The sequence below is a fragment of the Nannobrachium achirus genome, assembly GCF_963921795.1.
Source record: "Nannobrachium achirus genome assembly, chromosome: 4".
Taxonomy (NCBI): domain Eukaryota; kingdom Metazoa; phylum Chordata; class Actinopteri; order Myctophiformes; family Myctophidae; genus Nannobrachium; species Nannobrachium achirus.
In genome coordinates, this window is record NC_137813.1 from 65,193,549 (window position 1) to 65,216,300 (window position 22,752).

General features: G+C 41.2%; 1 protein-coding gene across 1 annotated transcript; it reads left to right on the forward strand.

The window, feature by feature from the left end:
• Nucleotides 1-16,200: 16,200 nt before the first annotated feature.
• On the forward strand, nt 16,201-17,610 carry LOC308283107 (zinc-binding protein A33-like; the record flags this gene model as incomplete). The annotated part of the gene is made up of 1 exon (XM_080723491.1): nt 16,201-17,610. One exon carries the CDS (start codon nt 16,201-16,203, stop codon nt 17,608-17,610), a length of 1,410 nt encoding a protein of 469 aa, XP_080579617.1.
• Between the last annotated feature and the right edge of the window lie 5,142 nt (nt 17,611-22,752).

Below are 22,752 nucleotides of genomic sequence, written 5' to 3' on the forward strand. Positions count from 1 at the left end.
AGTCTTAGCTAAAGATCAGACAGGTCTTTAATAAGCTATTACAGAGCCTGAGGGGCCCCAGGCATAGACCACAGTAGTGTATCTTTTGACCACTGTACTACATCTACAGACCACTGTACTACATCTATAGACCACTGTAGTGCATCTGTAGACCACTGTTGTGATCTGTAGACCATTCTAGTGCAACTGTGGGCCACTGTTGTGATCACATTAGTGCATTTGTAGACTACTCGAGCGCATCTGTAAACCACTTGAATGCATCTGTAGACCAATGTAGTGTCTATAGATGTAGTACAGTGGTCAACAGATGCACTACTGTGATCTATGCAGGACAGCCTGGGGCCCCACGGCTCTGTAACAGCTTGCCCCTACACATCAGAGCTGCCCAGTCGACTGATATTTTATCTTTATTAAAGACCTCCCTGGCAGTCTATGATTTTCCTTTACATGCTAATGTTTTGATTTTGTTTATTTTGGGATTCATTGGTATTTTATGCTAGGCTAATGTCTATTTATACTGCATTGTGGTCATGTTAAATGTGCTTTTAATTGAGTTGAGATGCAGTGCAGTGGTCTATATAGATAGATAGATAGATACCTATTTTCCTCCACACAGATCAACATTGCTACCCTTGCCTGGAATCGAACCTGGGACAACCAGGCAGGCTCCCCAACCATTCAGCTATTCCGCCCCTATAAAGAAAGTACAGTAGTTAATGTATGTGTTCATAAACAGATTTACAATAGGCGTAAATTACATATTTGTACTGAATACAAAAAACTGCATGGTTCTTACCCAACACTGCATGAGATTGTTCTAAATGTGGCATGTCTGTACAGGGGAGGCTTTCACGCGTTTCCATTCTCATGAATCGAGGCGAAAGCTCAAGGGTCCTTTTGAAAATTGGTGATGGCCGTTTATCCCTTGCCAAAATGTTGTCTATCTTTGAATCATTAGGCATTTACCCCCCCTGCCAGACAATGTAGCATGACAAGGTTGGTTCCATTGGAAACCTGAGGTTGTCTAGAATCAAATCTTGGCATGAAATGGTATTTTGGCATGACATGTCATGCCAAAATAAAACAAAATGGGGTAATTTGTCTATGCATATCATTAATTAAGGCTTCATGTATATTTTAAATGTTTGCAGATATCCAAGACTGTAGGCAAAATTAAAACCTAGCACTATATTTTGAATTTGGGATGGGATGTGTGTAGCAAGCACCTAAAGCATTCATATTAACAATTAAAACATAAACTCCTTCATTTGTATTGGTAAATGTCCTCTGTCCCAATTCCGCATATTTGTCTGCATTTTAGGATTTATTTGAGTATTGATGATCCATAAATGTACATATTATGTCACTATCCATCTCCCTCAATGCCTCATGCAAAAATGAAACAGACAAATTGGACATTTGTCTCAGAAAAAATGTATAGTTAAGACCTTATGTAAATCCGCCTATTGAATTGTCTGCATTTTAGCATTTATTTGAGTATTGATGATACATAAACGTACATATTATGTCACTAGCCATCTCCCTTAATGCCTCATGCCAAAATGAAACAGACAAATTGGACATTTGTCTCAGAATAATGTATAGTTAAGACCTTATGTAGATTTTACATTCTCTTTTTTGCATTTGCAAAGATTCACTATAGCAAACACTATGCCAGAATAAACATACATGTGTCAATATTTCAAGTGGGGAACATCAACATTTGTTTACTACACATCTTGAAGATTGTAAAAATGCAAATGTTAGAACAAATATATCGGGGGAGGAGTTGTTGTGATCCATTTTAGGCGAATTCTAACTTTTTTTGTGTTTATTTGGGTTTTAATGCACTAAACATGATGGAACCATGGCAAATCTTCATATCAATCAATTCATCTTGCAAAGACGAACATAAAATGGGGTGAATGGTTTCTGTCGGATGTATGGTTCAGGAGCTATGTTGATTTAAAGTTATTCGTTTTCACAGCCAAAAATCCAGGACGGACACAACATATGGTTAAAAAAACATATATGGGACAATAATTGGATCTGGGAACATCAAAATTCATTAACTAGACACCTTAAGGATTCTAAAAAGGTAGGTTAGAAAAATATATCTCTCGGGTGCACGGGAGGCCTACCTTCCTACCAGACTATTACTTTGTCTTGCTGTTAACTACTGTAATATTAGGTCTTATATTATTTTTCATTCTTTCTGTGCCTATGAAGTGAGAAGATGAGAGATACTTTATTAATACCAGAAGGGATATTGAGGCGATACAGCAGCAAGTGATAAAATAAATAATCAAATCTACAAGGCAAACAGAAGCACATCAGCCACAGATGGACTAATTCACACAAGCATTATGCATTGAGGGAGAGAGTTCTTTTGCATTATGTCAGTGGTTCTCAAACTTGGGTTACTTTTTGGGGTCCCCAGATGATAAGTGTGGTATCTGCACATTTCCAAAGTGACAATTTAAGGACTTTCAAGACCGTTTTAATACCAAAACTGTCAAATATTAAGTAAGCAAGAAAATAGACGATATACATGCTCACAACGTTGTGAGCATGTAGATCTGCTATTTTCACAATATTTATCTGTGGAACCGAGTCGCATTAAATGTAATACCTACAATTCCAAGTAATTTTCAGGGTGGGGGTCCCCAGTTCAAATATGATTATTTTGGGGGTCACGGCCTAAAAATGTTTGAGAACCCCTGCATTATGCAGTCTGATGGCAGCTGGCATAAAATATAGTCTGTACATATTTGGGGGGGAGAGTGCGTGAAGGTGCTCACCCTATCCTGCAGATCACCATAGAGTGGATGGAAGGGGTTAACCAGGATGGAGTTTAGTTTGTCCCTAATCTTCCTCTCTGCGACTGACTGCAGCCATTCTATTCGGAGGCCAACTATACAGATCTGACCTTCTATATGGTTTTATTGAGCTTGATCAGCTCACAGGCCTTGATACCACTGCATAGAATAGAATGATGGCTACAGCAGACTGGTAAAACAATGTTCAATGGCTTGCTGTACACACCAAAGGACTCGAGGAGATCCAGTCTGCTCTGTCCATTTTTGGAGCTGTGTGGAACACAAGCTCCCAATAGACAGGTATGTCCGTGGGTATGTGGGTGGCTGGGTGGCTGGCTGGCTGGGTGGGTGGCTGGCTGGCCGTGTAGCCTGGCAATACCTTGAGTGGCCACACACAACACACTAGTTAAAGGAGGGGTGCTGTTTTGTGCAGGCCAGGCACACTCACCACTCACTCATAGGAACAGTTTACAGTTCACACACACACACACACACACACACACACACACACACACACACACACACAGCTCCACTTCGAACAGAGGTTCGATTTTTTGTAGACTGACTGACTCTGTGTTGTCCCTAATCACGTGGAGTGTCTTCTTTGCAATCAATCACCTTCACTTTATACAATTGGGAAACATCTAATGTTCATTTTCATTGTAATAATTAATTATTTTGGCCAAGCCACATAGCGTTGTGACTTGTTTTAACACTTTTTTCTTTTCTTTGTTTTAATTGGAGTGGACTTTAGATGTTCTGTTCTGTGTTATACTGTATGAGGTGTAATATATATCTACCTGTGTAATAAGAGATCTTTGCAAAGAGATCTTTGCTCGCTCTCTCTCTCTCTCTCTCTCTCTCTCTCTCTCTCTCTCTCTCTCCAGGTCTAAGACTGTCATTGGCTTGTAGTTTTCTGTCACGGATCTTTGCTGACATATTTGACTCAATTGTTCTTATCTTTTTATGACACAACTATCAGAGGACTTTGCTTTATAGGTGGTTTGGTTTAACATTAGTGAAGTAGTAAAAAATAATGTTGTGTATTTGATCAAATGCATTCTACATTCAAATGACAGTCATTACAGGCAAGAACTTATATATATATTTTTTTTTATTCTAGGGTTTTCAAATTGATTTACATTCACTATAGCACCTTTTGACAAAATTATATATTTGTCAAAACTATTACTACTACTAATAATAATAGGCCAAAACATATTTGTAACGCACTGTACATTTGTACAAACCTCAAAGTGCTATGTGGATCAAAGGACCCTATGTGGATAAAGGGTCAATTTAAAAGGTCAAATCAGGGCATAGGAAAAAAAGGCCCAAGAATAACTAAGACAACAGTTGGCCATGGTGCGGTTCGAGTGGAGGGTTGTGTATGTTGTGTAATGTGTGTATGCATACACACACAATTCACAGGTTTGCTGCGTGTCACTCCCCATCTCTCTCCCAATTTCCTGCCCTACCAGACAAACAAAAAAAAGAAGAATATCTTCATCGACACCTTAGTGTCTACTTTTGGGAAGGCCACTCGACAAGTGTGTTTTTCTCCTTTTTTCCCCCTTTTTTCCTTTGGCCTTTTTGGCACATCATGTTTTGATTTATAATTTTGTTCCTTTCCATATAGTATTGTGCTTTTTTCCATTTCTGGTTTTATCATGTGTTTCAAAGATGTACGTGCAAAACTAAACTAAATGTAGCACATGTCGTAGCCCCAACAACGTTGCAGGCTTATGCAAAGGCACAAATGTAATTTAGATATCATGTTAGACAGAAATAAAAGCATGGATTTCCGAGGCTATTGTTGACCTGGCATCCAATATAGTGTGCTTAATTTCAATGTACAGACTATAGATGTATTGGTTATTCTACTGTTAGACTGTTTACCTATATGATCCTATAGATTATACTTTTAGTTTTACACTCACACAATCAATCATCGTCATCACTTCATAAAACACTCTCCCCACATAACTGTAGGTCCGAATTTCTCCCAAGTAGCATACTCTTCCAGTTCTGGTTCAGTTTCCCATATATTGGTTTGATTAGATTTAAACTGGAAACACATGAAGGTGAATATATATCTTTATGTGTTTCCGGTATAATCTGCTGGGAGGTCAGTCGGGGGGCCGAAGCTGATATTGAGACATATGCAGCTATCTCGGGGTAGAAGTTGCCAACCTATTCAGAACTAATCTTTAACCCCTTGTGATGGGTTCTAGCCTGGTTGGCATCTCTGAAAATATTTTTTATGTCATTTTATCACTGTATACTTAAAAGTGGTAAAATCGGATTTTGCTGCTATAATGTTGAGCAGATTTGCAAATGTAATTGTACTGCTAATGTGGTAATGTAATGAAAATACAGGTGGCAAAGCTAATATTAGTTGATGCTGGCTAAAGTGTTGATGAATATATTTTGGGGGGTGGGATGGAGGATAGGGCAGTCACACCTGGTTGTCAGGGAGCCAAATCTGATATTGACTTGACTTGTTGAAGATAACACCTCTGGGTAAAAGCAGTCAACCTATCCAGTATTAATGTTTAAACCCTTGTCATGTATTCTAGCCTGGTTGTAATCTCACAAATCAGTACTGACAAGTTATTTTAAATTTGCTGCAATAATGTTGAGCAAAGTTGCATATGCAAATGTACTACTAATGTGGTAATGTAATGAAAATGCAGGTAGCAAAGCTAATATTAGTTGATGCTGGCAAGAGTAATGATGAATATTATTATTTCAAGAACATGATGCCCTGGTTTGCGGCTTATGATCACAGACATGAGACAGCTATAAACCGTTGGTCCATCACCTACAATGAATGTTTAACCTTGGCAGAGGATACCAGATCATTTTTTGGACTGACACATGATGAAGAATCAAAAGAGATCATACTGATGCCATGCAACTTTGTTGAACAGTTCCATAGATATCACATCTCCCAATAGGAGAATGTTTATGATCTAGAGGGCTCTATTTTGATTGTCTTAAGTACCAGTTCTTATGCCTTAACTTAAAGGTCTGTCCTTATTGTCTCTGACCACCGAACTCTCATCGTCACTCGCATCTTCTGAAAAGCATTACCTCGAATAAGAGTTCGGGAAATGTTCGGTGGTCGGAGACAGTATGGACAGGCCTTTAGGTTAAGGCATAAGAGCTGGTACTTGAAAAATCAAAATACAGCCCAGTGTCTGCCCAGAAAACCAAAAACCCCCTCAAGGCTCTACAGTGCAGATGCCAAGCTTGGAAAAATCTGAACCAAGTGCGTGAAGCCAGACAGGGATATTTATGAGTTAGAGAAGATACTGTAGTTCCAATTATGGTCAGGAAATTGGTATTAGTGGAGGGTTTGAGGATCCTGAAAAGGTGTCATCTCTAGCTGTGATTGATGTTCCTCAACTGCAGGCTTCATATTAAGTATAAAGAAGCTGTTACTCGCATACTGTACTTCTACATTCAGCTGATGCAACAACCAAGGCTATCAGAGGCGCATCATTCTCTGCAGAGACACAGATGTGCTGGTGTTAATTCTTATGTTTGCATACCAACTGAAACAAGAAATGTGGATACATGAAAAAATATCAAAATGTCAAGTGAGATACTAAATGGTCTGTTAGCATTTAATGCTCTCACTGTCAGTTCTCTATAGGAAAAAAGAGAGCCTGGAAATAGTTCCAGCCCTCAAAATCTCCACAACTTTGGTGAGGATGAAGCGCAGGAGGCATTTTAAAAGTGAAGGGGACATATCTGGGAGGTATGTGCGCGCGCATAGCGCGCGCGAAAAATTTTGGGGTATCCCCCCCACTTTTGGTGATATCCCCCCCACTTTTGCCCCGAGGAGGGGGGGACATATCCCCTCCACTTGAGCTGAATTACACAGTTGTTTTACGCAGATTTCAAGACATTTTTAAAATGAAATACACATGAATTCATTAAGTCTATATTAGATCTTTTTATTGAAGGAGTAACAGGCCAACAGCTGCAGCACTTTATTTTTATACACAGTATATATATTTTTTTCCCTAAAAATATACTGTATTACCAGAGATCACACTAGTATTTTAAACTGCCGGTCAGCGTGACATGGCACGATTAAAATCTACCAGACATCTAATAAAAAGACCTTTCATAGTGCATTAATGACAACCAGGTCCGTATAAAAGCAGCCTAACACAACCATAAGCATTATGTTTTGGATTGAACTGTTTGAACATAATGCATAGGCTATCCACAATTGTAGGGCCAACTTGCACAAATACTGTACATTAATTACTGTACCCACATTACCATTTGCGCATTGGCGTGACTTGTTAAGTAATAAATTAGGATACTCACAAGTTATATTGTGGATACAAGCAGTGGATGCTGTCCCAGCGTCTGGTTTAATAGGACAGGACAGCCTTTTGGGGAAGTTGACAACATAATTGCTCCTCAGATATATATTCCATTCAAGGTAACGTTTTAACGTGTCCAGCTGTCCACATGACATGATTAACACCGTGTTTCATCTGACTGGATACGACCATAGGATGCGACAGACAGACCAGTGTTACGTCCATGTTTGTTGTTGCCATCTTAAAATGAGCGTGCATTGTTGTTAATTAGTGGTTGAACAATCTTGCCAACTTTACTCACAAGTGCCCTCTCGTTTGAAAGGCTCTGTGATGTATTCTAACTAATAACTTGTTTTGATAGTCCATCCAACAACTAAACCGCGCGCCTAGCTCGTATTACAAAGTCAAGCCGATCGGTGTGCACTGCAGCGTCACAGGCACAGCGACAGCGTGATAGAGGGGGGCCCATTGAGGGGGGCTTCCGATGGAGGGTCATTCGCATTGAGCGTCATTTATTTGGACTGAGATTTACCGGCAGTCAGAGTCCCCCCTGGCAACAGGACATAGGCAGAACTAGCACGTTAAAGGGGGCCCAAATGTGAGAGGGGGTTTTCGATGGACGATCATTTGCATTGACCATCATTTGGACTTAGACTGACGGGCAGTCGGAGGCCCCCCTGACGGCCGAGGCCCGTTTCAATTGAAACCAATGAAACATAGTTAAGACCGCCAATGTGTACAGTATAATCGATCATATTTGCGGCTTTTTCTTGGACCTGAACACTGGAGGGGATATCCCCCCCACCCAAAAAAAGTGGAGGTGTTAATCCCCCCCGTCCCCCCCTACCCCCTGCGCGCATGGGATGAAGTACCAAGTACAGCTACTATCTCAGTTTGTATGCACACTCAAAATCAACCAGCAAATCAATTCATGCAGTTTTCTGTGGTCTGTTTTGAAAACTGAAAGACAATCTTGATACATTGCCGCCAAAAAGTGATGCCTTGACTCTGCACATCATGAGGACTGTTACGGATGTGAGTATGCAGTGAGTTGTGTGTCAGTGTTTGTGTGTGGGTTTAGCTCAGTGTATGTGTGGGATTGTGTGCTTGTGGGTGTGAGTGTTAACTTCCAGGTGCTGAACATCATGATTGCTGGCTGCCAATCACCCCTGCCTTCTGGTGATTGGGTGGAGAAGACTATTTAAGAGCTGTGCACACCTGTGGTCTCTGGCAGCACTTGCAGTAGTGCTGTCCACCCACACACACTCGGTGTTAACTGCATTCGTTTTTGTTAAAGTTATGTTCTGCTAAAGTATTTGCACACAGCCTATAGACTTTAATGAGAAGTTAAGTTAACCTGTTAATGGCCACGGAAGCCTGCTTTTTGTACTCGTCACATTTTGGTAGTTTATAGTAGGGCAGGTAAGCATTAGGGGTTTATTGTAACTTTCCTGTGTGTTTGTTAGTTTAGTGCTTTTATATTTGTTTCCCTGAGTTGCTCCGTGTGTCATTATGATTTGTAGTACAATTCCAATTCCTGTAAATATATTATTTATTTCAAGTTATTAATAAAAACGGGTTTCATTCTCCAATTCATGTTACACCCCCTCCCATATGTTACGCCCTAATATGGTGTCTAGAGGCTAAAAGGAGTAACAGTGTGAAAAGTATGGCAAACCAGAGTAACCAAAAAGTTGACATGTATTATGGTCAAACTGAAGTTCATAACAGAAAAATAAACAGGGAAAACTCAGCTTCAAGGTGGCCAAAGCCAAAATGCACCCTACCTGCAAATAAAAAGCTAGACTACACACAAAACAAAAGTACAATCTAAGCTCCTTACCTCAACAAAACAGTCAGAAAAGGGGGGAGTAAAATAAATGGCGGCACACCCCTACATGTTTCCCTTTAAAATGGAAATGGTTTGAAATGCACTATGGATAATGGTAACTAGTGTTTGTCTGACTTTAAAACACACAGTAATTAAAGCCATCTTAGCACTAAGCAGCAGATGGGCACACAGCCTATAGACTCAAAAACACTAGCCACAAACAGAAGGGTTTCAGCATAGGTGACGGATGGCAAGAGGGCTGAAGTGAGGTTCTCTCCAGACTTTTATAGTGGCTGGGCGATTAGAGGGAACGAGGCCCAGGCCGGGCCCCAACTGCATGCCACTCCTCCAATCATCTCCACGGCCACTCCCACCTCCTTCACCATGCAAAGCACTGAAAGGACTCAAGAGGGGATCAAATCAATAGGAGGCCGACTAGGGCCGTAACAAGGACCCACAATCAACGAGGGTATCCAAAGCTACCCTCACCAATCAATTGTGGCTGGCACATGATAGAAGGCAGGTTGGTCCCCCAGCTTTAAACTTAAGAACCTCTTCAGGCCAGATGCTTGGAACTTACAGTTTGTGAATGCAAGTGGAAACCAGTGCAGTAGTGGGCATCGTCTCTGTCGTAAAAGAGGGATTTACTGCAGTGGAGCATATGGATGTGCCTGTGCAGCTTGGTACAAAAACTAATTTGACAAGAAGAAACTGACAATGAAGAAATAGACCTTGATCAGGAGTAGTGCCTCACTAGTGAAACTCAAAGAGTTAGGGGCGGCATAGCAGAACGGTTAGGGAGCCCGCCTGGGGAACCAGAGCCCCTGGTTGTCCCAGGTGTGATTCCAGGCCAGGGTAGCAATGTCGATGTGTGTCCCTTCAACACTAGGGGTTAAGACTCCTAACCCCTAATTGCCCATCTGCTCCTTGTGCACAGCGAATCAACTGGGTTGGGCTGAAAATGCTTGTATTGTTATACAAGTTGTTATTACATACATTTTACTGTTATTACATACATTATATTATTTGTTTTCAAATTATTTGACCATACCAGAGTGCTTCTTGTTTACTGATTACACATATTTCCATTATTAGATAATGCCCAGGACGGTACAGTTTGCCATCAGCATTGAGTGCTGTCATGTTATATTCAGTTGTATTGTCATATTGTCTATTTAGCATGACACATTTTCAATGTTGTAAATGTTCTTATTCTTAGTCTTGCTGTTATTCTTTGACCTGCTATGTTATCCATTTTGGTGTGAAGTGTGTTTTGAATGGAGCAATTTCTTGTATACTCAAAATGGACAAAAACGCCATTAAAGTTGTTGCCTTTTACCATAATATTTACAAATCTATTGCAGTAACATTAAAAATAACTTTCCATATTGTTCTTTTATCTATTTCCTTTAATATAACATAGAAAGAAATACATTTAAAAGTAAAGAATTAATCAAATGCATATGATGTTTAATCTGATTATTTGACTATAGCATGAAATGGCCATTCAACTATTGAAGGGCTTATAAAAGTCACCAGAAAATAAATTCAATATGCCAACCACCTTAAAACTTCTTCTATGGGTACCTTCTAACAAAAAAAAAAGGTTGTCAGCTTCTACCCAAACATAGCCGCAAAAGTCATTTCTGAAGCACTTTTCAGTTTTGGCCTCTTGACTAACAGTTATATGCACAGAGCCTGTTGTATGCTGTGCCCTGTGATGACACTTTGTTTTTCAATGAGTGGAGTTCAAATATCCCATCTGTCTGAGATCAGGTGAATTATATTGTCACTGTCGGGCAGTAACTTTGTATCTCCAGGTTTCAAATTTGTAAATTCTGCTTCATCATACAAGGCTGTCACACAAAAGTAGTGAAAACAGCCGATCTACAAGCACACCGCGAGGCGTTGTGTGCTTGTAGATCGTCTGTTTTCACTAGTTTAAATATTTTTTAAAATGATAAATACAAAACAAACGGTTTTGGATATATAAGGTTTCCACCCGATAACAACGATATGTATCTACATGTGTAATGAACGAACTTTGCTCTTAGACAGTTGTAGAAACAGCTGAAGTTCCTCTGACACAAAGTCCGGTAAATTTTTATTGCACAGAGGGCACAGTCTGAGCTCTCTGTGCTTTATTGCACATTCTCGCAGTCTCGTGATTTATCCTGTGTGCAACAAGGCACCAACCTGCTCCTCGGGAGCAATTAGGGGTTCAGTGTCTTGCTAAAGGACAGGCAGACATTAACTCTGGGGGAGCCCGGGATCGAACTGCGAACTTACCGGTTCCCAAGCGGCCACCCTACCTCCTGAGCCAGCCACTGCCGCCCACCAACACACGCACACACTCACTCACTCACTCACTCACTCACTCACTCACTCACGCACTCACTCACTCACTCACTCACTCACTCACGCACTCACTCACTCACTCACTCACTCACTCACTCACTCACTCACTCACGCACTCACTCACTCACTCACTCACTCACGCACTCACTCACTCACTCACTCACTCACTCACTCACGCACTCACTCACTCACTCACTCACTCACTCACTCACTCACTCACTCTCTCAGTTTACAGTTTACAGTTTAGGCATTTAGCAGACGCTTTTAATCCAAAGCGACTTACAATAAGCAGATACAACATCACAATAATAAACAAGATAATATGTCAGTACATTAACAGCAATATAACAATGTAAATGGATATCTATCTAGAGAAAACACAATATAATCAAAGTTCTAAAGAAACCTAAAAAAAACAAATGCTAACTAGCTTCATGTATGGTCATTGATTTTACTGTAGTGCTAAGGGTTTAGGTGGTTTAGGTGGACTCACTCACTCACTCACTCACTCACTCACTCACTCACTCACTCACTCACTCACTCACTCTCACACTCACTCACTCACTCACTCACTCACTCACTCACTCTCACACACACACACACACACACACACACACACACACACACACACACACACACACACCACACACCAACTCTTTCTAGCATTACTTTTTCAGCTTTCTTTTCAGGGAAAGCAGATTTAACTGGAAAAAAACGATTCTTATATATATTAATGTACAATGTTTATAAATAAGATTAATACATAAGAATCATAATGTAAAACTTTTTGTTATGTACCATAATTACAATGATATGATATGATATGATATGATATGATATGATATGATATGATATGATATCAAACATTAATGATTGACTACTCAATTACTGTAGAATTAAACATAATCTCCACCTCCCAGCCTGTCAGCCTGGCATAGATAATAATTAACCCATTTACTGTAAGGTAAGAGAACTTGAAAGTAAATCCTATCATTGGTGAACTGAGCTGTGATGCCTTTGCAAGCTGTAAGATCTCGACAATACACTGAGTTGAAGTTGGATGTGAACTGGTGAGTCTTGTTATTTAAAGATACTTTACAAAACAAAGGAAAAGGCATTGAACAATCTTATTATAATTAGATTTTCAATTGGAATTGACTTTTATAAAAGCATTTCTGTTATTTTCGTCCCAGAACAGTGAAGTGCTAATCTTTTCAATGTTATTCATAAATGGTTAAGGGTGCGGTCACACCAAACTTTGCTTTGATTCCACGAATGCTATGGATTCTGCCAATGGTTTTCAAAGGGAATGGAGTGGTGGTTTGTTGCCACTTGCGCTGTTCCGCAAAACCCATTGAAATTCCCATTGAAACGCATTGTCAGAACCCGCGTCAAAGGCCTATAGGCAGAATTAAAGTTTGGTGTGACGGCACAATAACTAAGGCAGGGATGTCAAACTCAAATGCACAGTGGGCCAAAATTTTAAAAATGGTACAAGTCGAGGGCCTGACTGGTTCAATATTTATTTAAACGCGGGCCTGCGGTCACGGGCCCTCGATACGTGACAATGCACCAGCAGTGTACATTGTGGGACTTGTAGTGTTATGGTGGTGCTTGTGTAGCAGATTGACTCACTGCCTCAGCCTGATGGCATCAAAAGTCTAACATTTCCCCCAGTCCATAGTGACATCCCTTTGGTCTGATAGTTAAGATGTTGGACTTTCATGCGGGAGACCTTGGTTCGAATCCCAGGCATTGCACGTACAATATACCAGTGGGCCATTACTAATAGTAATTAAATATCATCCCGCGGGCCGAAGATAATTCATTCACGGGCCTGAGTTTGACATATGTGAACTAAGGGCACGGACAATTATTTAATTCTACCTATAGAGTGGATTCTGCCAATGCTTTTCAATGGGAATGGAGTTGTTTAATGGTCTTGAGCATCTTTCATGCATGTGTCACGTGCACCTTGCGTTTATGCGTTCTAGACGCCATGTCAATTTAAAGCAGATAAATGCTCGAGACAGATGCTGCCCCCTCTGTCCAATCGGGGGAGTCAAAGGCAGACCGTCTCAAGACTCAGCTAGTGACATGGTGCTCTGGTTGTAGCTGAGGGTCACCTTCAGGTGCAACACTGGTTTGGGACAGAATACGCTGCAAGCTACTTCGTTTTTTTTAGGATGCGCTGGCTGTAAAAGAACAGTCGGCCGCTCACAACCTTAGTTTATCAGCCGGCAGCCATAGTTAAACATTAAGAACCAGTGTCCCCTTTGCGCTGTACAATGTGGGCATTAAGGTCAGTGTGTGTGTGTGTGTGTGTGTGTGTGTGTGTGTGTGTGTGTGTGTGTGTGTGTGTGCGCGTGTGTGTGTGTGTGTGTTTTGTGTTATTCTATTTGACTGTTTTGACAGATTTTCCCCCAAAATCGTAATCCTTAATTAATCCTCAATCCTTTAAATTCAACCAAAATCACCTCAAGAAAGGGGCATGTGTGCAGGTGTGGTAGTTTAGTTTTTAGTCTGTGGCAACACTTGGCCTCGTCTGTGGCTAATTCTTTTTTTTACACATTAGGCTATAATGTTCTTATTTTGATCATAAGACCCAATTTCTGAATATCAGTCTCCATATTTTCTTCAGAATATGTATGGCACTGATTTACTACGACACTATGGCACATTAGGAGTCCACTATATAGGACAGTGGTTCTCAAATGTTTTATTTTTGAGGACCCTGTAGCAAGACCCTGATAGCTCTGAGTGTACATGGAACCAAATGCACCCGTAGGATCCATTTGGTTCCATGTGTACACTCGCAGAGTTACAGACCTGTAATGGTTATTTAGAGCTACTTTGCGTCCAAGGCAAAAACATTGTTTGATGTCCACCACAAGCCAACATGGTGATGAACCCTGTTTATAAATCATGGGTGCTTTATAGTGTTTGTCATCAACCATGGTGTAACTACTTTATGACTGAGACTGGTCATGGTCATGGAGAACAATGTAATGCTGCTCCACTGTGGAGCAGCATTAATCGCCACATGAATAAAATGAATATCAAACTGAATATCTAAAAACTGAATCAAGCAACTTAAAATCTGTCCAGGGTGTTGCCTGGTCAGATGATAAAATTACCTTTTTTACATTTTTTTCTTCTTCTTTTTCTTTTTTATGCTTTTTATGCACGTAGCACATGCAAAAAAGCAGTCCATCTGTAACCAGCTGTGGAAATAAGGCATTTAATTTTGTTATTCTATGTGTACTGTGCAATGTGCATGCATGGATATGCTCATTATCTGGGTTAGGCAGGCAGTGGACAGAAAAACATTAAAAACAATATACTGCAATTGTTTGTACTAATATCATGAGTAATATCGATATTGAGGTATTCAACAACGTTATCGAATATCAAAGGTTTTCCTAATATCGCCCACCCTTAGTGTCGAGCATAAAGGCTGGGCGATATTAGGATATTACTCAAGATATTAGTCAAAACAATTGCATCATGTAGTTTTAATGTTTTTCTGCTTTATGTCCACTGCCTGCCTAAATCATAATGCACACAGCACAGTAGAAGGGTTAGGTAGGTTTTATTGAAATAACCACACCTGGTTACTACAGATGGACTGCTTGTTTGCATGCGCTACGTGCATGCATGCGTGTGGCTGTTATTTAATTTGACACATACCTCATTTCAAGCCGCCGATATCTATACCTTGCATGTTGATACCTCGATATCGATACCTTTTCGATATATTGCTCAGCCTTAGCCTACATACAATTTTACACAAAAAAGCCTTTTAGTTTTAGGATTTCAAAAATGTACAGGGTCTGCAATTCCCCCTTAGCTGTTCCACAGGTGTGGTGCAGCCAAGCAGAAGGCCTGGTCAGACCAAACATTCAGTTTTACCCAGGTGTAGTGATAGTTTGTTGTCATTGAGCCCGGTGCAGATCTTATCGAGTTCAGAGCTAAGGGCCTTTTCAACATTAATTTGTCCGAGACTAGGAGAGCTGAGTCATCCAGGAACAGATTGCAGTCACAAGCAGATGACATGTCGTTTACATATAGCCTATTAGGAACAATAAAGGCCCTGGTAAGCTTCCTTATGGAACGCCACACTGTTTTAATCAATTCTATCTGTGTCTTTCTCTCTTTCTCTCAGGTGGCTGATAATGACTGCCATCTAGTGGAGTCTCTCAACAGTACAACTACTGTAAAGAACAAAGAACACACATGGTAGGCTATGACAGCAGAATGAATGATCAAAACAAACTTTCGGATGGCCAGTGTTTTAGTTTGTTGAAATACACTTTTGATATTCACTGTAAGTAGAAAGACTGGACACATTTAGTACTATAAAATCCCTATTATGGATGGAGCATTCACTGAAAATAGCTGATCTACAAACTCATAATGTCCAGTGTTGCTAGTGCTACGCATTGTGAGCTTGTAGATCATCCATTTTCGACAAAGATATTTTGTGTAGCCCGAATACTGTCAATTAAATATAGGAGTTTAAGTGAATAATAAGAAAGATAACTTGTTCTACTTCATGAACGGGCTGTATTGCTATTGCAAGCTGTAAGATTCATACATATATATAATACAGGTTTATACAACATTGAGGGAATATAAATGTTTAATCTGGTCATTGAAAGATTCTTACTCACACTTCTTGAATACTTGAGAACGAATCCTCTCTCTCTCTCTCTCTCTCTCTCTCTCTCTCTCTCTCTCTCTCTCTCTCTCTCTCTCTCTCTCTCTCTCCAGCACTGTTTGGAGACTCACTGATCAGTGAGGTGAAGTTGGATGTGAACTGGTGAGTCTTAACAAACCAAAGGAAATGGCAGAGAACATTTCTCTTGAATGTTTCCTGTGTTCAGAGACTTTCAGAGACCCTGTATCTCTGAGCTGTCATCACAGCTTCTGTTCCAACTGCTTGAAAACATTCTGGGAACAAGCTAAAAACAAGAACTGTCCCATTTGTAAGAGAAAAGCATCAAAGGATGGACTTATTGACTTTACACTGAAGAAACTAGTTGACTCTTATGCTGCAAGGAAGAAAGCTGAGTCATCTGAGGAGGAAGCTGTGGAATTGTCGTGTGAACATCAAAAGGAGCCTAAACTGTTCTGTGAGGAAGAACAGAGAGCTCTGTGTCTTATCTGTGACTTCCCTCACCATCGTGGTCACAATCTGGTACCTGTAGGACAAGCAGTCAATAAGCTGAAGGACCAACTGAAGCCTGACCTCAAGTCTCTACAGGACAAGAAGAAAAAGAACCAAACGGTTGAACAGAAATACAGTGAAGTGGTTCAACACAACAAGAAGCAGGTGGTGACAGCAGAGAGGCGGATCAAAGCAGAGATTGAAAAGATGCACCAGTTCCTGAGAGAGGAAGAGAAGACCAGACTGGCTGCTCTGAGGGAGGAAGAGGAGCAGAAGGGGGAGATTGTCAGCAGAGAGATGAAGATCATTCAGGAGCAGATCTCCTCTCTCTCAGACAGCATCTCTGCTGTAGAACAAGAGCTGCAGAAACCCAGTGTGTCATTTCTCAGCAGTTATAAACACACTCAGACCAGCGCCAGAGTCCAGTGTAAACTGTCAGAACCACAGCTGGTCTCTGGAGCTCTGATAGACGCGGCCAAACACCTGGAGAACCTGACCTTCAGAGTGTGGGAGAAGATGAAGGAGAAGGTCAAGTTCACTCCTGTCATTCTGGACCCAAACACAGCAAACCCCTGGCTCTGTCTGTCTGAAGACCTGACCAGTGTGAGACAGACAGACACAATGCAGCAGCTTCCTGACAACCCAGAGAGGAACACAAAGTATGCCATTGTTCTGGGTTCAGAGGGCTTCAGTTCAGGAAAGCACAGCTGGGAGGTTGAGGTTGGAGACCATCCTGGCTGGAATATAGGTTTGGTTAAAGAGTCTGTTGACAGGAAGGGAGAGATACTTGTCTCACCATCATATGGATTCTGGTGTTTATCACAGAGAAGTGGGAAGTACACTAATGGTCATGGAAACACCCTCACATTGAAGAGAAATCCTCAGAGGATCAGGGTCCAGCTGGACTATGACAGGGGGGAGGTGTCCTTCTACGACCCTGAAGACATGACTCACATCTACACACACAAAGACACTTTCACTGAGAAACTCTACCCATTAATAGATGTTGGAAAGGCTGGTGGTAACACAACTGCTGATATCAAAATCTGCCAAGTTGATACATCTCTCTTCGGGGTGTTAAAGTGATGAACTCCTCTTCGTTTTTATGTCATTCTATTTTTCAGATATACTGTAGTGCAGGATACAGATGACGCAGCTCATTAGTGTTGTATACTCTAAAACCCTTTATCAAAGTGTTCATTCATCATCAGTGACAGTCGTCTATGATCATCAAATCATATCCACTCTGAACTGGATTCTCACACTGACTGGACTGGACTGATTGATTATAAGTGTAATAAACCGTTTGTTTATTTGGAGGGGTTTTTCTTTTCTCTTTTTTTTTGTGTTTTGGAATGGACTGAAGTTGAGTTTAGCTTTGCTTGCATTCACACAATGAACTGAACTTTTTGTTTTGAGAAAGACAAAAAAAGCCTGCATGTGAAAGCAAAAATCTATATCTAATTTTGAGTTTTGTTAATATATTTGATTTGTTTTTGTTTTGATATTTGTTTTTGTAAAAGTCTGAGAAAAATGAATGGCTTATATTATTTTTTTTGTTTATATTTACATGCATCTTTGTGTTTGAATAGACAACTTTGACAAAAATGACTTCTTCTAAAATGTAAAATAAAATAAAGGCTGACACATAATTCATCATGTCATTGATTCATTCTGCTTAAAATAAACATTTGTTGAGCCATCATTACTTGCAAGGACAAAACGTGGTTTTATATGTACCAGTTATTTTATTGATAATAGCCTATTAGAACACTGAAGTCAGAGAAACACATAAGAGAACAGAACTGCAGAGTCAGAGAGAATGTATGGATTTTCTTATTAATTAATGGGGGGAAAAAAAAATTGGGAATGTTTTTGAAAATGTTTTGAAATAATAATTAAAAACAAAATATAGGAAACCAAAAATTAAGGGACCCATAAAAATCTGTCTGTGACCCACAAACAGGTCTCGACCCAGTGCTTGGGAAACAGTGGCCTATGTCATGATGGTTGTTCTGTTTTATAAAAGTCAACTCACATCGCCATAAAAACATGTGTTCAATATCATTAGGCTACATCATCACCACCTTCCTCATCAACCGTCGTCGCCATCATCCCACATGCCCTGAGGAGAGAAGAATTGAATTAAACACAATTGTGTACAAATAAGATCAAAGTGGTAATAATAGAAATAGAAGAGAAAATGAAATATGAAAAAAGATATACAGAAGTAATATACGCATATGAAAGAAAAAAAGAAGAAAGGAGTCAATCATCATCCATTTTTTTTCAGCGGTGCAAATACGTGGTTGCATAGTTTTTCAGGGGCTTTCCTATTGTATGGCGTAAGTTTGTTGTAAGCTTTCCAAGTACACACAGTACACATGACATGATGACGTCATAGGATATCAGTATTTGAAGTGAGCGCTGCTCATTTTACACTGGTGTTTTTTTTTTTATCTCTGATTTGTTTCCACCCATGACACATTGTGAGCTAGTAGATCTGATATTAGACATGGTTCGAGTCAGCATAGAATGTCCGCAGTAGTTTTGTACCATCATTTGAACATTATGTACAGCTGAACATCTCCACTGGAATGAGATGTAGTGAATACAAAAACCATTACAGGTTTCAATAAAGTACTTAGAGTAACCACCATATTATGATAACTTATAATAATACAGATCATGTTATATTAGAATGTAGACCAAGCATCTGCATGAATTTGTCAAAATGGACAGGTTTGATAGTCATCACCATTTCACAAGTTTTCCATAATGGGCAAAATGTATACACATTACACATCTTTTAAAAATAGTAGATCTATTGCGACACGTTATGAGCTTGTAGATCACTTAAAGGAGTAGTTCACCCCCAACATTACTTTTTTTCTATTGATTACCATGGAGACTTGAGTTCAATAATATGTTTTGTTTTTTTATCGCATTCCTAAGACAATAATTTGATTATGGTAAATTTACCCTGATGGTTTCCCTATCCAGTGCCATGCATTTGGGTCCCCATCCAGGCCAGGGCCATGCATTTGGGTCCCCATCCGGAATCAATGGGGTACATTTACTATAATCACATTTTTGTGTTAGGAATGCGACAAATATCAAAACATATTATTGAACTCAAGTCTCCATGGCGTGAGTAATCAGTAGAAAAAAAGTAATTTTGGGGGTGAACTACTCCTTTAAGGCTATGAGTATCGAAGTCTGGGTAGTAGTTCACTACACCCCCAAAATGACTTTTTTTTCCTATTGATTACTCACACCTTGGAGACTTGAGTTCAATAATATTCTTTTGTTGTGTTTGTCGCATATAAGACAACATTTTGATTATCGAAAATGTACCCCCATTGATTCCGGACCCAAATGCATTTGGTTCCCCATCTGGAATAAATGGGAGTACATTTATTGTAATCAAAATATTCTCTTAGGAATGCGACAAAAAGTCATTTTTAGGATGAACTACTCGTTTAAGGAAATCAGTTCTACATGGTTCATCCCTTCAGTAACTCTTGCTTCTCTTCATTCTGCATGCATCGCAGGCAACACTCATAAATAAGATGGGGTTGTACAGTAGTGGTTTTAGAACGTTGAAATCTGGTGTTGCATGTCACGGGCGTTGTGTGTACACACAGAAAGACAACCCTATGTAATTTGTGTACGGATCTGCACGTGCGTGCAAACACACACACACACACACACACACACACACACACACACACACACACACATACACACACACACACACACACACACACACACACACACACACACACACACACACACAGCACACACACACACACACACACACACACACACACACAACCCCCCACACACGCACACACACACACACACACACACACACACACACACACACACACACACACACACACACACACACACAAACCAACACACACATACACATACATGTAACCGGTTGACATAATTTCTGTTGCTGTAGTGCGAAGTGCATGTTGGTGTCCATTTTCTTTGTGGCATGATGTAGTTTGTACAAGAAAATGCAAATATAGTGCTTTGATCTCCAGTCCACTTGTTGTTGGTATCGTGACGTTGTTGTCAATTAAGTCAACACAGCAGTGAAATGCTGTCCTGTGGGTGGGTGTGCATCTGCGGCCGCTGACACGGTAAGTTACAGTGCATATGGTTTATGGTTAGTCATCTGGAAGCTACCTATGCATCACGCGACAGAATACATATTGTATAATTTGTATAGGTAACCTTAAATTAATTTAGCCCGCCTTTGACAAATTATTCGTCTGTGTGCACACAAACAAACACATATAGTCCGTCTGCTAGTAGTAGGCTGGATACTAGAGTTTGGGCTGACATTAGAGAGCTTCATACAGTATATGAGCATAAAATCATACAGACATACACAGGGATTTGTGGATTTATAGAGGTTCGGCCTAGATTCTAGAGTTTGGCCTGCTACGCAGCCCTTACACCTCCGTTGCACCGCCAATCCGACAGTCCTTGTCCCTTTCATGACAATATGGAGATCCTTGATGTAATCAGTATATGCCCAATATATGGATATGCCCATATATGGAGATCTCTGTATCTGTCATTCCTTGTCCCTTTTACAGTATGCCCATATATGGAGATCCCTGATGTCATATGCCCATAACTGACTGATTTGTCTGCGCCCGATGCCATGACGACTGATTTTAGACCAGGGGTCTTCAACAGGGGGTCCAGGACCCCTAGGGGGTCCTTAGAGTTACTACAGGGGGGCCGCGAAATCCTTGTGTAATAGGATACTTCTTTTAAATGAACAATTTGAACGCTCGCATCCCTATTCCGAGGATAACTTTAGCCAAAAATAGACAATCTACATTAAGCTCTCAGCGCCTCGCGCTGCGAGGCGTTGAGACTTGAGAGCTTGTAGATCGGCTATTTCCGGCAAATAGGTTTGGTGTAGAGGTAAAAAAGAGCAGACCACGTACATAGTGAACGGTCAAGTTTACGAAATATCGACGATTTAAGTGGTTAAATGTCTGACAATACACATTAACATGAATCCAACATAGACTGATGACAGTGCTGTCAAACAAGTCTATGAATCTATCTACAGTTTCACTAGTAAAGACCACACCATCAAACAGAGAACCAGTTGAGTTGTATTTATTGAACATTGTGACATGGAAACATTGTGACAGGAATGCACTGAGAATAGAACGACGCCTTGGTGACTGAAGGCGGTGCCTTAGGAAGGCGGATGGATAATGGAATGAATGGGGGAATGAATGCTGGAGTGAATACTGGGGCGAATGCTGGGGTGAATGCTGGAATGAATGGTGGATTGACCGGTGTGGGTTAACTGGGGGGAAGAAGGTTAGGGATGGAGGTGGTTAACGGGGACGGATGTTGGATGGGAGGTATGGAGCCAGGGAGAGTAGTATGGATGCTGTGCAGGGAATAGTGAGGGTTGAAAGGTGGGGTGGCAGGTATGGGTTGGGACGGCGTGAGCCTCCGCGGCGGCGGCGGTGTGGCGTGGGAGGGCGTGATAGGGAGGGAGGGTGAGTGAATCGGATGGACATGAGTGCTGGTATATGGCGGGGTGTGAGGGGGCGGCACGGAATGGAGCGTGGAGGGCGGGGGAGCGTAGGGCTCGGAGCGCGGACCCTGGCTGGTCTGGGAGGGCAGTGCTGAGCGGGGCGGGGAGGAGGGGGGGGAGGCAGAGTGCTCGGGGCACGAGCCCTGGGTGGTGTGGCTCTGGGGCTCTGGTCTGCGTGCTGCTGCTGGGCCCGAACAGAGTCCCCAAAAGGAGCCATGATTAACGGACGAGCGCAAAGTGAGCTTGGCGGAGGTCGTGGGCATTGGAGCGGATGTACGTGTGGTAAGCGGAAGACGACCAGCGACCGAGAATCTGAATGATGTGTTCGGGGATGCCTTGCCAGGCTGCTGTGGACGCTGCGCCTATGCGAAAAGAGTGGCCGGAAAAGTGCTCGGCCGCGTAGCCGGCCTTGGTTAGAATTTGGCGGAGGTGGCGATGGAACCAGGTCCGAGTGATAACGGTACCGGTTTCGGAAATGAATAGTGGATCGGAAGGTGAAGCGTTTTGGGACCGGCGGGTATGGAGGTGGCTCACGAGTGGCTCGAAGGGACTGAGGGATGAATTTAGCTTAAAAAGGTAAATGGGAGTCGATGCTCCGTATTGGTCCGTTTTACTGTGCCTGAGCGTGTAGATTAGGG